This window comes from Herpailurus yagouaroundi, unplaced genomic scaffold (assembly GCF_014898765.1).
Source record: "Herpailurus yagouaroundi ecotype Mexico unplaced genomic scaffold, PumYag 139, whole genome shotgun sequence".
NCBI classification, from domain to species: Eukaryota; Metazoa; Chordata; class Mammalia; order Carnivora; family Felidae; genus Herpailurus; species Herpailurus yagouaroundi.
In genome coordinates, this window is record NW_024412394.1 from 9,482,400 (window position 1) to 9,496,873 (window position 14,474).

Here is a 14,474-nt window from a genome sequence, read left to right on the forward strand (position 1 = left end):
CGCGTGACTGAGAAGCCCGCTCCGCCCCCGGGAGCCGTCAAAACAATTACCTCGAGCGGCAGCCATGATGAATTTAAAGGGGCAGTACCGGCAAGGGCGGCAGCCAGACCGACAGACTGCGGGTGAGTCCGTGAGGGTACCCCCGGGACTGAGGGTTGAGGTCCCGCTACTTCTTTTCCGCACTCCACGACAGATGAACAACCCCCCACCAGCAGATCTCACACAAGTCCAGACAGACTGAAAAACTCCGCCCCCCCCGCGATTCTTCCCGCCCCTCAGCGTCCAGACAGACAGACAGACGGCCTGCCCCGCCCCCTGCTCTACCGACGGACTCATCGACCTCGGGATTCTCAGGTCCCTGGGTCCTCGCTCGTGACGCGGACCTCCGCCGCCCACCCGCACCTCTCCCCTGCGCCCCCGCCCATCTCATTCTGTCCCCACCCTGGGCCCCAGGGCAGGTCGACAGGCTGGGTCACTTCTCCGACCGCTTTCCCAGGCGGGGAGATCAACTCCCAGCGCAGTGTTTCCCTGTAACCCTGCAGCCGCTCTGTAGACCTGCCATTCTTCCCTGCATCATCAGGCGTCTGAGAGGCACCCTAAGGTGACTTCTCTCAGAGCCTGTTAGTAGGTGGTCATCACAGAGACAAAGCCATGAAAGTGAATGGGTCAGGAGTGACCAGGTCTTTCTCCTCACCCTTTCCCAGACACGCCCCTTGCCGCAGATCTCAGATCAAGTCTCACTCCCTTCTTGGGAGAAAATAGCTCCCCAGGCCTAGGGTGGGACGTTGGCTCCGGGAAGGAAGAGGGACACACTGGTCGCCTTTGAAGGCCTGTAGGTAGAGAGAGGGAGGGTGCTTGCCCTGAGTAGGGCTCTGTGCCAGGTCCTCTGGGTGGCTGTGAGGTGGTGAGAGAAGGGGTGGGAACGCTGGAGTTCTGGACTTTGGGCAGGGCAGATCCTTGTGAGTCCCTGGCTACTGAAAGAGTTTCTTCCGGGCTCTGGCCTGAGCGCCACAGCCGAGGGCTCTGCTCTGTGTACCTACCGGTAAGAGGACTTCAAAGATGAGAAACAAGGCTCTTTTGAGGAAGTAGGAAAAGAGCCCGACACCTGGAGGGTGGGAAGTATGGGCTGAAGGCCTAGTGGGGAAAGAGGCAGAGTTTACCGGGTTTGGAGATGCTGGCCTTAGCTCTGTGGGTGGCGCAGTCTGAAGACCTGGAGCTTTCTGGGCCCCTCTCATCTGGGTCGTGCAATGAAGGTGCCTTTTTTCCTTCTTCTCTCTCTTCCCTGTAACTTTGAAACCTGTATAGTTTCTATTTTTTGAAACCTCTGCACCATTTTCTTTATATCTCCTGTTTGCTTTAACCCTGTTTCCTTTGCAGCTTTCTCCAGACACCCTCTGTGTTTCCTATAATGCCGTCTCTCATCTGATTCCTTTTCCTATTCCTGACCCAAGCTCTCTCTCCAACACTTCCTATTCTCTTCCTAATTTCTAAATCTGCCTGCTAGTTGTCAGTACTTTTGTTCCTTTCGTTGTCTTTCTTCGTTCAAATCGATTCCTCTCCCTCTCTCTTTCCCACCTTAGCTTTGTGTTTAGTGTTGTAGGCTCCTTTCCCACTGATCACTCTCTCTCCAATTAAACCAGAAGGTCACCCATACTCTCTCTTGTCTCTTCCCTCTAACCAAGGTACTCAACCTCTCTTTCTTATCTTTACCCCCAATGAGCTCTGTTGTTTCTCCTCAGCCCAGGCAAGGTCCCCGTGGCCAAGATGTCAGGCCTGGTGTTGGGGCAGCGGGATGAGCCTGCAGGGCACAGGCTCAGCCAGGAGGAGATCCTGGGAAGTACCCGGCTGGTGAGCCAAGGGCTAGAGGCCCTACACAGTGAACATCAGGCTGTCCTGCAAAGTCTGTCCCATACCATCGAGTGTCTGCAGCAAGGAGGCCATGAAGAAGGACTGGTGCATGAGAAGGCTCGGCAGCTGCGACGTTCCATGGAGAACATCGAGCTGGGGCTGAGTGAGGCCCAGGTGAGAGGGAGGAGGTGGTGCCAAGTGGCCTTGGGGTCTGATTGGAGTTTTGGGGTCATTTAGGATCTCCTTGTCCTAGATGCTTGCCTTCATTCATTCAGTAAACATGTATTAAGTCCCTTCTTTGTGCCGGGCACAACTCTTCTGGGCACTGAAGACACATCACTGAACTCAACAGTCAAAAATCTTTGCCATCTCAGAGCTTACATTCTAGCTGGGGGAGGCAGACAATACACAAATAAGTAAATCGTTCTGTATGTCAGAGTGATAACTGCTAAGAAAGAGGGGTAAGAATAAAACAGAGAAGAGGGTTGGGGGATATGGAGAGAAGATACACCTTTAGATAGCATGGTCAAAGAAAGCCTTCCTGAAAAGGTGGCATTTGAGCAAAGATTTGAAGGTAAGGGAATGAGTCATACAATAAATGGGGGAAAATCATCTTAAGCAGAGTGGACAGTACATACAAAGGTCCTAAACTGGGGCCTTCTCGACAAGTTCAATGAGGGACCAGGGTGGCTGCAGGAGAGTGGATGAGGTGAAGCAAAATAGAAATTGAAGTACCAGAGGTAGAATGGTTGGGAGAGAAAGGGACAGATCATGTGAAACTTGAAGGTCATCATAAGGACTTTGTTTTTACTTTGAATGAGATGAAAGCTATTGGAATATATTGAGCAGAGGAGTGATGTGGTCTAGCTTAACATTTTTTATTTATTTTTTAATTTATTTTGAGAGAGAGAGAGAGAAAGCATGCAAGTAGGGAAGGGGCAGAGAGAGTGAGAGAGAGAGAGAATCCCAAGCAGGCTCTGCACCACTAGGGCAGAGCCTGATATGGGACTTGAACTCACGAACTGTGAGATCATGACCCGAGTTGAAGTTGGACGCTTAACCGACTGAGCCACCCAAGTGTCCCAAGTCTAGCTTAACATTTAAAAGGTTCGGCTTGGGGCACCTGGGTGGTTCAGTCGGTTAAGCATTGACTCTTGATTTCAGGTCATGATCTCATGGTTTGTGAGATCTCCACTATCAGCACAGAGACTGTTTGGGAAATTCTCTCTCTGTCTCTCTCCCTCTCTCAAAATAAATAAAGCAATATTAAAAAAAATAAAAGGATCATCTGGCTGCTGGGTTGAGAACAGAGCCTAAGTGAAAAGGGCAGAAACAGAGGCTTGTGAGGAGGCTATTGTCATCCAGATGGGAACTGATGGTGGCCTGGCCCAGGGTGGTGGCTATGGAGGTGGTGAGAGATTGGATTCAGGGTATATTTTGAGGGTAGAGCTATTGCTACTCAATCCTGCCTCCTGGCTCCTGCCAGTTTTGCTGCCTCCCAGTAGGCTCCCCTTCCACTTATCCCCGACATTCCGATCCAGAGTCGGCACTTACAGGATGTGCCCATCTAGGTGATGCTGGCTTTGGCCAGCCACCTGAGCACAGTGGAGTCGGAGAAACAGAAACTGCGGGCTCAGGTACGGCGGCTGTGTCAGGAGAACCAGTGGCTCCGGGACGAGCTGGCGGGCACCCAGCAGCGGCTGCAGCGTAGCGAACAGGCTGTGGCTCAGCTGGAGGAGGAAAAGAAGCACCTGGAGTTCCTGGGGCAGCTGCGACAGTATGACGAGGACGGGCACACCGCGGTAAGCATGCACAGGCAAGGCTGGCTTCGGGGCAGACAGCTGGGAGTCACTATGGACCTGGGGGCGGTTGCTCCATCTGGTGTAGGGGCCAGCAGTGCTGCACAGCCTGCCCCCACCTGGCAGGATGCAGGTCCTGACACCAACTCCAGACAACAGCAAGGTGGAAACAGTATTCACTCATTCAATCGACATTTAATTACATGACAGCTATGTATGCCAGGCACTGTGTGCTCTGCTGGGGTGCAGCAGTGAACAAGGCAGACAGAGTTCTTGCTCTCACAGTTACAGGTTTGGGTGGGGGAAAGGCAGATAAGCACCTGGACAATTCCAATCCAGAATCCTAAGTGCTACAATGAGGGAAAGCATAGCAGAGTCAAGGAAGACCCTCCTGAAATTTGCTCTCAAAATGTGTGAAATTTAACCCTCACTCAACAGTCATTTATTTATCCTTCTGCCTTAGGCAGTGTGAGAGGATGTGTGTAAGGGAGATGTAAAGAACTATAAAAGAGGGGCGCCTGGATGGCTTAGTGGTGGTTAAGTGTCTGGCTTCAGCTCAGGTCATGATCTCAAGGTTCATGAGTTCAAGCCCCACATTGAGCTCTCTGAGGTTAGTGCAGAGCCTGCTTCAGATCCTCTGTTTCACTCTCTCTCTGTGCCACCCCTCCACCCCACCACACTCTCTCTTTCTCAAAAATAGACAAACATTAATAATTTTTAAAAAATTTATGTTTATTGGGGCCCCTGGGTGGCGCAGTTGGTTAAGCGTCCGACTTCAGCCAGGTCACGATCTCACGGTCCGGGAGTTCGAGCCCCGCGTCGGGCTCTGGGCTGATGGCTCAGAGCCTGGAGCCTGTTTCCAATTCTGTGTCTCCCTCTCTCTCTGCCCCTCGCCCGTTCATGCTCTGTCTCTCTCTGTCCCAAAAATAAATAAACGTTGAAAAAAAAAATTAAAAAAAAAAATTTATGTTTATTTATTTTTGAAGGAGAGAGAGAGACAGCACGAATGGGGGAGGGGCAGAGAGAGAGGGAGACACAGAATCCGAAGTCCGAAGCAGGTTCCAGGCTCTGAGCCATCAGTACAGACCCTGATGCAGGGCTTGAACTCACGAGCTATAAGATGATGACCTAAGCCGAAGTTGCACGCTTAACCAACTGAGCCACCCAGGCGCCCCTAAATAAACACTTTTTTTAAAAAAGATTGGAAAAAAAAGAACTGTAAGAGAGAGTTTCTGCCTTCTTAAGCCTGTAATATAGCTGTAGGGTCAAGGCTTACACATGAGAAAACGTATGTGACAACATAAAGGAGCAAATGCTCAGTGCTGGGTGAATGGTTGTCAGTATGGGAAGAATTCCAAGATTGGTTTGTGGGGGCTGGAATGGCCTGAGAAGGATTCACAGATGGGGTACAGGGATGGATAGGTAAGATTAAGGTTGGATTTTTTAGCTGAACAGGTTAGGAGTTGGGCTGGATTTTGATGGATGATGATGAGGGGGAGGGAGGAGCTTTCTAGACTAAGGTTGGGTATGTGTCACATATAAGACTCCAGGGCTAGAAAGCTGGCCTGTCCCAGGGAAGTAGGATGATTTGCAAGGGACAGACACATTGGTGAGTCTGGGTGGGAGGGTTGGAGGTGTTTGTACAAGGCTAATATGCCTGGTGGGGCAAAGCAAATTTGCCCATGTGGAAGTAGGTGAGACACTGAGGGTTGAGCACTAAGTCCAGAGTGAGTGGTAGCAGTTGAAGGGCACAAGGCTGAGCTCGACCCTTTGAGTACGTGTCAATAAGATCAGACACACTCCCTGCCCTCAGGAAAGACAGGACAGACATATAATCAGTGTAAACACACAGGGATCAGCACTGGGCTATAATTACAAGAGTTGAGGAGAAGAGGGGTGGAGGCTAAAGAATGAGGATACTTAGAAAGCTCTTAATGTGAAGAAAGGAGATTTACAGACAAGAGCAGTATGAGATTGGCGGACAGATGCTGGCCTTCCCAGGGGCAGAGACATGAACAAGGGTCTTCTCACCTGTCAGTGATTTCATGGGTTAGAGAGGCCCTGAAGAGGCTGCTTGGGGATATCTTGGCCTAGACATGTTGCTTCTTCCCTTCCAGGAAGAGAAGGAGGGTGATGCCACCAAGGATTCCCTGGATGATCTCTTCCCCAATGAGGAGGAAGAAGACCCCAGCAATGGCTGTGAGTCTGCCTCTGGAGCTGGAGGGTGAAGGGGGGCAGCAGAGGGCTGGTCCCAGCTGTGGCCTGCCTTGCATACAGGATGCTCACCTTCCAGAAATAGGTTCTGCACTTTCCCTGGATATAGGGCAGGGACTGGGCTAGTGCTTTGATTTCCTCAGCCTTCCCATTATTCATCAACACTTAAACACTTCATGTGTACTGGGCACTATGGTAGGCACTAGGGATACCAAGTTGAGAGTGATGGAGTTCTCGCCAGTAAGGAGCTCATAGTCTAATGGGATAATGACCCTGGAGTCATGGAAGAGCATGAACTCCTCAAGGGAAAGAACCAGGTCTTATTTTTGTATCCCTGACACAGCCCCTGGCTTATCCTGGTTGAGTAAGTTTTTTCAAATGAATGAATTAGTGGGTGAACAAGTTGGTTTGTGAGGGGTCCAGGTAGAAAGGAGTGGGCAAAGGAATAGCAGGTTGAGGTGGGTCTTAGGGGAAGGCCTGGTGAGGGGTGGGCACAGGCACGCAACAAGACATGGAGAGGACAGACGGCAAAGGGGAGAAGAAGAGTGCCCTGAGGAAGTCTCCTGTTCAATGTCTGCGATGGTTAGTGTCCCGTGGCCAGGGTGCCCAGCACAGCGGATATGAGATCCCGGCGAGGTTACGGACACTGCACAACTTGGTGATCCAGTATGCTGCCCAGGGTCGCTATGAGGTGGCTGTGCCTCTCTGCAAGCAGGCACTGGAGGACTTGGAGCGCACATCTGGCCGCGGCCACCCTGATGTCGCGACCATGCTCAACATCCTTGCTTTGGTGTATCGGTGAGTCCTGGCCTCTTCCTCTCCCAAATCAGCCTCCAGATTCACGTGTTGAGCCACCTTTGGCTCCCATTCCTCCTCTCCACAGGGTACCTCTTCTCACTGCTGGGTCTCCTAAGTGACCCACTAGGGGCCTTCTCTTGCACCAGCACTCTTGTTCTTTCTGTACCTGAGCCCTTGACCTCAGAGACACTCATCTCTCAGGCTCTTTGCTTCTCCATTCTCTCCTTTGGGGAGGGTCTCTTTCCCTCTCTGTTTCCATCTCTTGCATCCGATAGCTTGTCTCCACTTGGTGTGGCAGTGTTCTGCATCCAAGGATAGGTGTGTTGGTGAGCTCTCGCTGCTTACCCCAGGCTTCCTGTCTCCTTGTGGGGGCCCCAATCCCTAAACGTACCTCCATATTCCTAAAGGGAAGGAAGGAAGAAGATGGCTTGGGTCAGAGTTCGGGGTAACCCCTTGTTACTTCTCTCCTCTTCCAGGGACCAGAATAAGTATAAGGAAGCTGCCCACCTGCTGAACGATGCCCTCAGCATCCGGGAGAGCACCCTGGGCCGGGACCACCCTGCAGTCAGTATTCCTTGTCCTCCTTGCTCCATGCTATTTTGGCTTCCCTTAGTTTGTTTATCTGTTGCCCTCAGCCCACTCACTAGGGGTGCTCAGGGAAGAGGCATGAGGGCTCCATTCTTCCAGGACTCTCTGCTAAGGCCAGTGGTTCTCAACTCTCTGAGACCCAATGACTTGATCTTTTTTTTAAATTTTTTTTTAATGTTTATTTATTTTTGAGAGAGTGAGATAGAGTGTGAGCAGGGGAGGGGCAGAGAGAGGGGGAGATACAGAATCGGAAGCAGACTCCAGGCTCTGAGCCATCAGCACAGAGCCTGACGTGGGGCTCGAACCACAAACTGTGAGATCATGACCTGAGCCAAAGTCAGATGCTCAACAGACTGAGCCACCCAGGCGCCCCCCAATGACTCCATCTTATAACAAGTATTTTCCTGAAGCATAATTCATAGATGCTATAACTGACCTACACATACAATTCCAAAAAGTATTGAGTGAGATTGGGCCACATAGGGCTCTATGCGGAGCCTGCTTAGGATTCTCCCTTTCTCTCTCTCTGTCCCTCTCCCACATGTGCACATGTGCTCTTTCTCTCTCTCTCAAAAGAAAGAAATAAACTTAAAAAAAAAATAGAATGAGGAAAGTAACTTACAATAAAATAATATATAGTATACGTCACAATGAAATGAAAATGTAACATGGTAACAGTTTTACTGAGTGCAACCATGCAAGAAAACATACTATATGATTTACCTATAATTTAATATAATATATAACTTTAGATTTAGAAAACGTATAAGACCAGTAAGACATTTTATATAAGAAGTACTAAAAAAATGACAGAGCAGGGGTGCCTGGCTGGCTCAGTCAGAAAAGCATGCAACTCTTGATCTTGAGGCCTATGCCCCATATTGGGTGTAGAGATTACTAAAAACATAGACAAATAAAATTTTTAAAAAATAACAGAGCAGAAGTATTGGTGGGTACGAGACTAAGATCCAGTGTTAGACTAACAACAGGCCAGATTTATTCGTACCTGATAAGAAAAAGAGAGAAATAACCTTAAGTAGGGATAACATGCCAAGACAAATGATCAATTGTAACAGTGGAGAAAATGAGAAGGTATTTCTGCAAATGCGCTGTGTGAAAATAATTGCCTATGTTACAACATGTGATAGGCACAGATGATGTCACTCGGAAAACATAGCTCCTATCTTGGTATCTCGCTAAGTGTCAACAGCTTACAGCGTTTGACTGTCTGGGAGGACATTCCAAAGTTAACAGAGCTGTCCTACACGCGCTGAACATCCTTGGCTTCCCACAGATAATAGTGCCCCCAATCTTTATGGCAACCAAAAACCCTACAAAACCTCACCTACAGAAATATCTAAAAATCCCCCTAGAGGGCGATACCACTCCCAGAGAGGACCTCAGAACCTCCAGTTCAGTTGCTTCTCCCCGCTGTCGCCTCTGGCTAGGACAGCAGAGTCCAATTCTTTTGGGAGTTGTGCAGTGTGGGGCCCTGTTGTGTGGGAGGAGGAGGAACTCCAATGTTCCAGGTCCCTGAAAGCACCGATGCTGAGAGGACGGGCCTGTCTTCCTAGGTGGCTGCCACACTCAACAATCTGGCTGTGCTCTATGGCAAGAGGGGCAAATACAAGGAGGCGGAGCCACTGTGCCAACGTGCACTGGAGATTCGAGAAAAGGTGCCTGTGCTCGCTCACTGTTCCCTGCTGCGGTGACCCTTCCTCCATCATCTCTCTTCCAGATTACCCTCCTCAGTCACTCCTTTTCTCAACCCCCCATCTCTGCCTCTTCCCTCCTGTCATTTCCTCCCCCTTGCTCCCCAGGTAGGCATGTGCACACATGGTTATACACCCCCCTCCCCCCCCAGTCATTAGCCATCTTTCACTCCTTTACTCCCCTCCAGGTCCTAGGCACTGACCACCCAGATGTGGCAAAGCAGCTGAACAACCTGGCCCTGTTGTGCCAAAACCAGGGCAAGTACGAGGCCGTGGAGCGCTATTACCGGCGGGCACTGGCCATCTATGAGGGGCAGCTGGGGCCGGACAACCCTAACGTAGCCCGGACCAAGAACAACCTGGTGAGGGAGGAAGGGATGAAGTCCTTGGAGAGAGGGGAAGGGAGAGCACCATACTGTGGTACACGAACCTTGTCATCTTTGTATGTCTGGGGCTGACTTTGGGCTGAGGGATCTGCCTCATTCCAGTGGGAAGGCGAAGTCCCCTAACCTCCTGGGAGTGGAATGAGAACACCCTTGACCCTGCAGCTAGAAAAGGAAGTGTGAAGAGGATCTCTGGGGAAGGTCATAAAGAGACCAAGAAGTGGAAATCCCTGAGCCCTGCTGAGACTTTGTCTCTGTCCTGTGTTTTTGCCTTTCTGCCTGCAGGCTTCCTGTTACTTGAAACAGGGCAAATATGCTGAGGCTGAGACGCTCTACAAAGAGATCCTGACCCGGGCCCACCTGCAGGAGTTTGGGTCTGTGGACGGTGAGTGGGTTGGCCCCGGGGAGAGGGGGAGCTGAAGGGTGGAAAAGAAATGCAGACCACAGGTGGGGGGTTAGGCCCTAGTGGTTCCCAGGCAGAGCCAAACCCCTTTAGTCCAGCTTTAGTCCAGCTGCTGGGTGTCTGGGTCCTGGCTCCCCCCCCATACTGTCTAGCTCTGTTCTCTAACCTTACCACTCCATCCTGTGTACCCCTAGATGACCACAAACCCATCTGGATGCATGCAGAGGAGCGGGAGGAAATGAGCAAAGTGAGTACGGGGCCCATCCTGGGGAGCCCGAGGCTGCCAGGGCCTCTGGCTTACTCCTTGCACTAGCCCAGCGCCTGACTTACTTCCCACCTGAGCACCAGCCACAGATGCAGGGTGCCTTCCCCAGCCCAGCCTGCACCCGAGCTGCTTGCACCCCAGCATCCCTGTGCTTTCATCTCTGGCTTCCCCTCCCCTCTGTTCTGCAGAGCCGGCACCGAGAGGGCGGCACACCCTATACTGAGTATGGAGGCTGGTACAAGGCCTGCAAAGTGAGCAGGTGAGCTGCCACGGAGAAGCTGTCTTGGCCTCTGACACTCTCCATCCGAGACCTGATCCTGGCCTCTGGGGCCTTTTCCCTTCTTCCCTTTGACCTTCCCTTGGCCTGAGCTCCACCCCTTCTCTCTCTCTCTCTCTCTCTCTCTCTCTCTCTCTCTCTCGTTTCTTTTCTGAATCCATCTTTACTTCCTTCCCACAGCCCCACAGTAAACACCACTCTGAGAAACCTAGGAGCTCTGTACAGGCGCCAGGGAAAGCTGGAGGCAGCCGAGACCCTAGAAGAATGTGCCCTGCGCTCCCAGAAACAGGTCAGTGACCAGGAGGGGATAGGGGAAGGAGGTCCGGAAGGTAGGCCCTGGGGATGGGGGACCACTGACACTTCTTGTGAATCTCAGAAGATTAAGAGGAGAGGCTGAGGAGGAAGCCGAGGAAAGGAAGGTGAGACACTCTGTGGTTGTGGTTGTTTTTTAAGTGTGTTCTCACCCTTTCACCTGCCCTTTATAGTCAGGACTCCAAGTTCGAGGTTCATATCACCAAATGGGACTATTGTGAGGGAAGCTGTGTGGGGCGCCTGGGTGGCTCAGTTGGTTGAGTGTCTAACTCTTGGTTTTGGCTCAGGTCATGATCTCACAGTTCATATGATTGAGCCCTGCATTGGGCTCTGTGTTGACAGCACAGAGTCTGTTTGGGAAAAAAAGCAGACTTAGGAAAAAAAAAAAAGGAAACCACGTCCTTTCACAATTTGAAGAATCTACTGAGGAGGGGCATAGGTGGTGTGAGTGAGGGAGTTGAGGTTGAGGGGAGCCCAAAGTCAGAGTTTCTCAAATTGTGGGTTGTGACTCATTAGTGTGTTTTTTAAAAAAATTTTTTAGTGTTTATTTTTGAGAATGAGAGAGACAGAGTGCAAGCAGGGGAGGGGCAGAGAGAGAGGGAGACACAGAATCTGAAGCAGGCTCCAGCCTCCAAGCTGTCAGCACAGAGCCCCAGGTGGGGCTTGAACTCACAGAGCGCGAGATCATGACCTGAGCTGATGTCGACCTGAGATCACGACCGACTGAGCCACCCAGGCACCCCTCATTAGTGTTTTTTTTCTTTTAAAGTTTATTTATTTATTTTGAGAGAGGGGGGGGGGGGGGGGAGGGGCAGAGAGAGAAAGAGAATCCCAAGCAGGCTCTGTACTGTCAGCATGGAAACAAATGTGGGGTTTGAACCCATGAACCATGAGATCACGACCCAAGCCAAAATCAAGAGTCACTCAGTCAACTGAGCTACCCAGGTGCCCCTCATTAGTGGGTTTTGAAATCAATTCAGTGTGGGCCATAGTTAAAATACATACGTATCTCTATGTAGGAATGCATTACAAAGAGAAAAGGTGAGTATCTTTCCAGTATGTGTATACTAGGACATCACAAGGGAAAATGTTTTCTTTATTGGGGCCAATGGTGAAAAAAGTTTGAAAGCCCCATCCTGAGTAGTTAAGGAGTTCAGAGTCCCAGCTCCTTCCTTTTCCTTCCAGGGTACTGACCCGATCAGTCAGACCAAGGTGGCTGAGCTACTTGGGGAAGGTGACAGTGGAAGGACCTCCCAGGAGGGCTCTGGGGGCAGTGTGAAATATGAAGGAGGTGAAGATGCTTCTGTGGCTGTGGAGTGGTCAGGGGTGAGTCTCATTATTGCCCCTTGATTTCTCCTGCTCCCTCCTGCTGGTGGTGGTGAGAGGCTCTGGGCCTGCCCATGTAGGACATGAGCACACGTTGTCCACATTCAAGTTCAGTTAACCAATCCCTTTCATGGGTATCTGCAAGCCATCTATGATGAGGCTCTTGTTTTCAATCACTAGGCTTTTGGGGGAGGCGGGATGCATGCTGAATAAATGGCGGCAGTAGACTCAGAAGCCAGTCTGCATAGGATCTCCTTAGCTTCTGTTCCCCACCCCCTCTCTGCCAGGATGGCAGTGGGACCCTGCAGAGGAGTGGTTCTCTGGGCAAGATCCGGGATGTGCTTCGTAGAAGCAGTGAACTCCTGGTGAGGAAGCTCCAGGGGACTGAGCCTCGGCCCTCCAGGTACACAGAGAGACTGAGAAACGGTAAAGCAGGCCAGTAAGCCCTTGCCTCCAGCTCCTCTTGGCCCCTTGTCTCTGGAGAAGTGTCTTGAAGAGAAACATGGAGGAGGTCAATGGGATGGCCATGGAGAAAGAGTTTGGGAAAAATGGGTGCCCCAGTATTCGGGAAAAGTGTCTGAGGAGATGCTGGTTATGGATAAAGATAAGAGAGTGTGTATGCGTGTGTGTGGGGGGGTGTCAAATGGTGGGGAGGCAGTGATTTGACATGTGTGGCAGTACCCAAGAGGCCCACAGTGTTAGGGCCACTAATGGGGAAGAGAAGAGGCCAAGAGGCCTCAGTTCTTTCTTTTTGCATTGTAGCAGCAACATGAAGCGGGCAGCCTCCTTAAATTATCTGAATCAACCCAGTGCAGCACCCCTCCAGGTGAGAGCAGCACTCGTGAGCATATTGGTGGATAAGCACGAAAGGGTAGCCATGGATCAAGGGAGCAGAAGTTAGAGAAGAGGAGAGAATCCTTTGGGGTGAAGACTCCAGCCAGGGAATTGGAGTTGGGCAGATGAGAATCAAGCAGACAGCTTGTAGAGGGTGGTGACCACCAAGGGACAGTTTGGGGCCAGAAATGGCAGCAAATAAATTAATCAGGAAAGGAACAGGAAGTGATGTTCTCTAAACTGGTACTTTGGAATTATTAATAATTCAAGAATGATTTGGGGATACTAATTGCTTTTCCTCCTGCAGCCACCATATTCTTCACCTTGGGGACTCAGTAGCAGATGAGAAGGGAAAAAGAAAAAAAGTATTAAATTATCTACATTTGAGACAGCAATAATGACTTTTTTTTTTTTTTTTTTTGAGAGAGAGAGAGAGAGAGACAGAGCACAGGTTGGGGAGGAACAGAGAGAGAGGGAGACACAGAATCTGAAGCAGGCTCCAGGCTCCGAGCCGTCAGCACAGAGCCCGACGCGGGGCTTGAACTCACAAGCAGTGAGATCATGACCTGAGCTGAAGTCGGACAGACGCCTAACTGACTGAGCCACTCAGGCACCCCAATAATGACATTTTAATGGGAAGAGACTATTTGTATCAACACATTCAAAGTATATGCTGATGTTCATGTGGCTCTTCCCAGTGTTTTCTCCACCAGATTGTGGCCTTTTTGAAAATCCTAGAAAAGGCTAAAACTAAACAGAGTCACGGAGCTTGGGACTGAGGTTACAGGCTCCGTCCTAGGTCTACAGATACACTGCAGCCATAAAATGGATAGACTCCAGGGTACAGTCTTTGTGAGGCTGAGGTCCCTGGGCTGATGGCATGGTGTTGTCTGTTTCAGGTCTCCCGGGGCCTCAGTGCCAGCACCACCGACCTCTCTTCAAGCAGCTGACATTCAACCCACCCACCAGGTCTGCTGGGTCTCCCCCCAGACAGCCCTCTCAGCATTCCCTATTGCTCCTGGCTCTTCCAGCCCCAAGGTGGGACAGTGAAGGGAGAGCAGTTAACCAGAAGATTGCTGCTGCCCTAGGGTCTTGGCTCCCTCCTCAGGAATCTGCCTCAGGAAGGACCCTCAGGACATCCTCTCCCCGTAGTCCTCTAGAGTAGCTAGCTCTGAGGCCCCCAAGATGCATAAGGAGCAGGTATGCATCTCAGAGATGGAGCCTGCTGCTGGCTTTTCTGTCAGAGGGATGGGGCTGGCCAGCCAGGCTGCCTTGATCTGGCCTCTCTTGTTCCCTCTGCTGCCTCACTTCAGGTCCGTGTATTTCACTTTTCTTAAATAAAAGAATCAGGTAACCATTTTGCCACTTGAGTCCTGACCGAAGAGAGTATGGAGCAAGGGTTGTGTGGGGGCCCTTCACAGAAGGGCAACGGGCAGTGATGGATGGGGCAACACAAGAAGTGTTGATTCTTGGATCTCTCTCTTCTCTTCCCTTGTTTGTATCCTCTCCAGCAGGGCCTGCAGGAAGGCATCTGGGGGATGGGGGAGGAGGCCCACAACCCAAGGAGAAGGTGCTATGGACTGGGTTGTCAGGGACATGTGGTGGCCATGTGGCAGGACCCTGGAGTCCTGGCGCCACTGCTCCGGGCCTGTGAGGCCCTCTGTGGCTGCCCCTCCTCCTCCCAGCTGCTTGGGGGAAGGGAGGTCTAAGCAGGC

The 14,474-nt window shown here is 51.0% G+C and overlaps 1 protein-coding gene across 3 annotated transcripts; it reads left to right on the forward strand.

Annotated features, from left to right (window-relative positions):
- Positions 1-35: 35 nt before the first annotated feature.
- KLC4 (kinesin light chain 4) lies at positions 36-14,122 on the forward strand. Of its 3 annotated transcripts, none has more exons than XM_040473551.1 (16): positions 36-122; positions 216-2,022; positions 3,420-3,650; positions 5,765-5,846; positions 6,449-6,659; positions 7,136-7,223; positions 8,822-8,923; positions 9,148-9,321; positions 9,628-9,727; positions 9,940-9,992; positions 10,199-10,269; positions 10,468-10,576; positions 11,785-11,925; positions 12,213-12,328; positions 12,688-12,751; positions 13,659-14,122. In XM_040473551.1, the coding sequence occupies exons 2-16, from the start codon at positions 1,765-1,767 to the stop codon at positions 13,707-13,709; spliced, it is 1,851 nt and encodes a 616-aa protein (XP_040329485.1). In that variant the 5' UTR covers positions 36-122; positions 216-1,764; the 3' UTR covers positions 13,710-14,122. The 3 variants fall into 3 exon arrangements, with proteins under 3 accessions (XP_040329485.1, XP_040329486.1, XP_040329484.1); XM_040473552.1 differs by having other exon boundaries at positions 43-122; positions 1,740-2,022; positions 13,659-14,118; XM_040473550.1 differs by lacking the exon at positions 36-122 and having other exon boundaries at positions 240-1,042; positions 1,740-2,022; positions 13,659-14,118.
- The last annotated feature ends 352 nt before the right edge of the window (positions 14,123-14,474 follow it).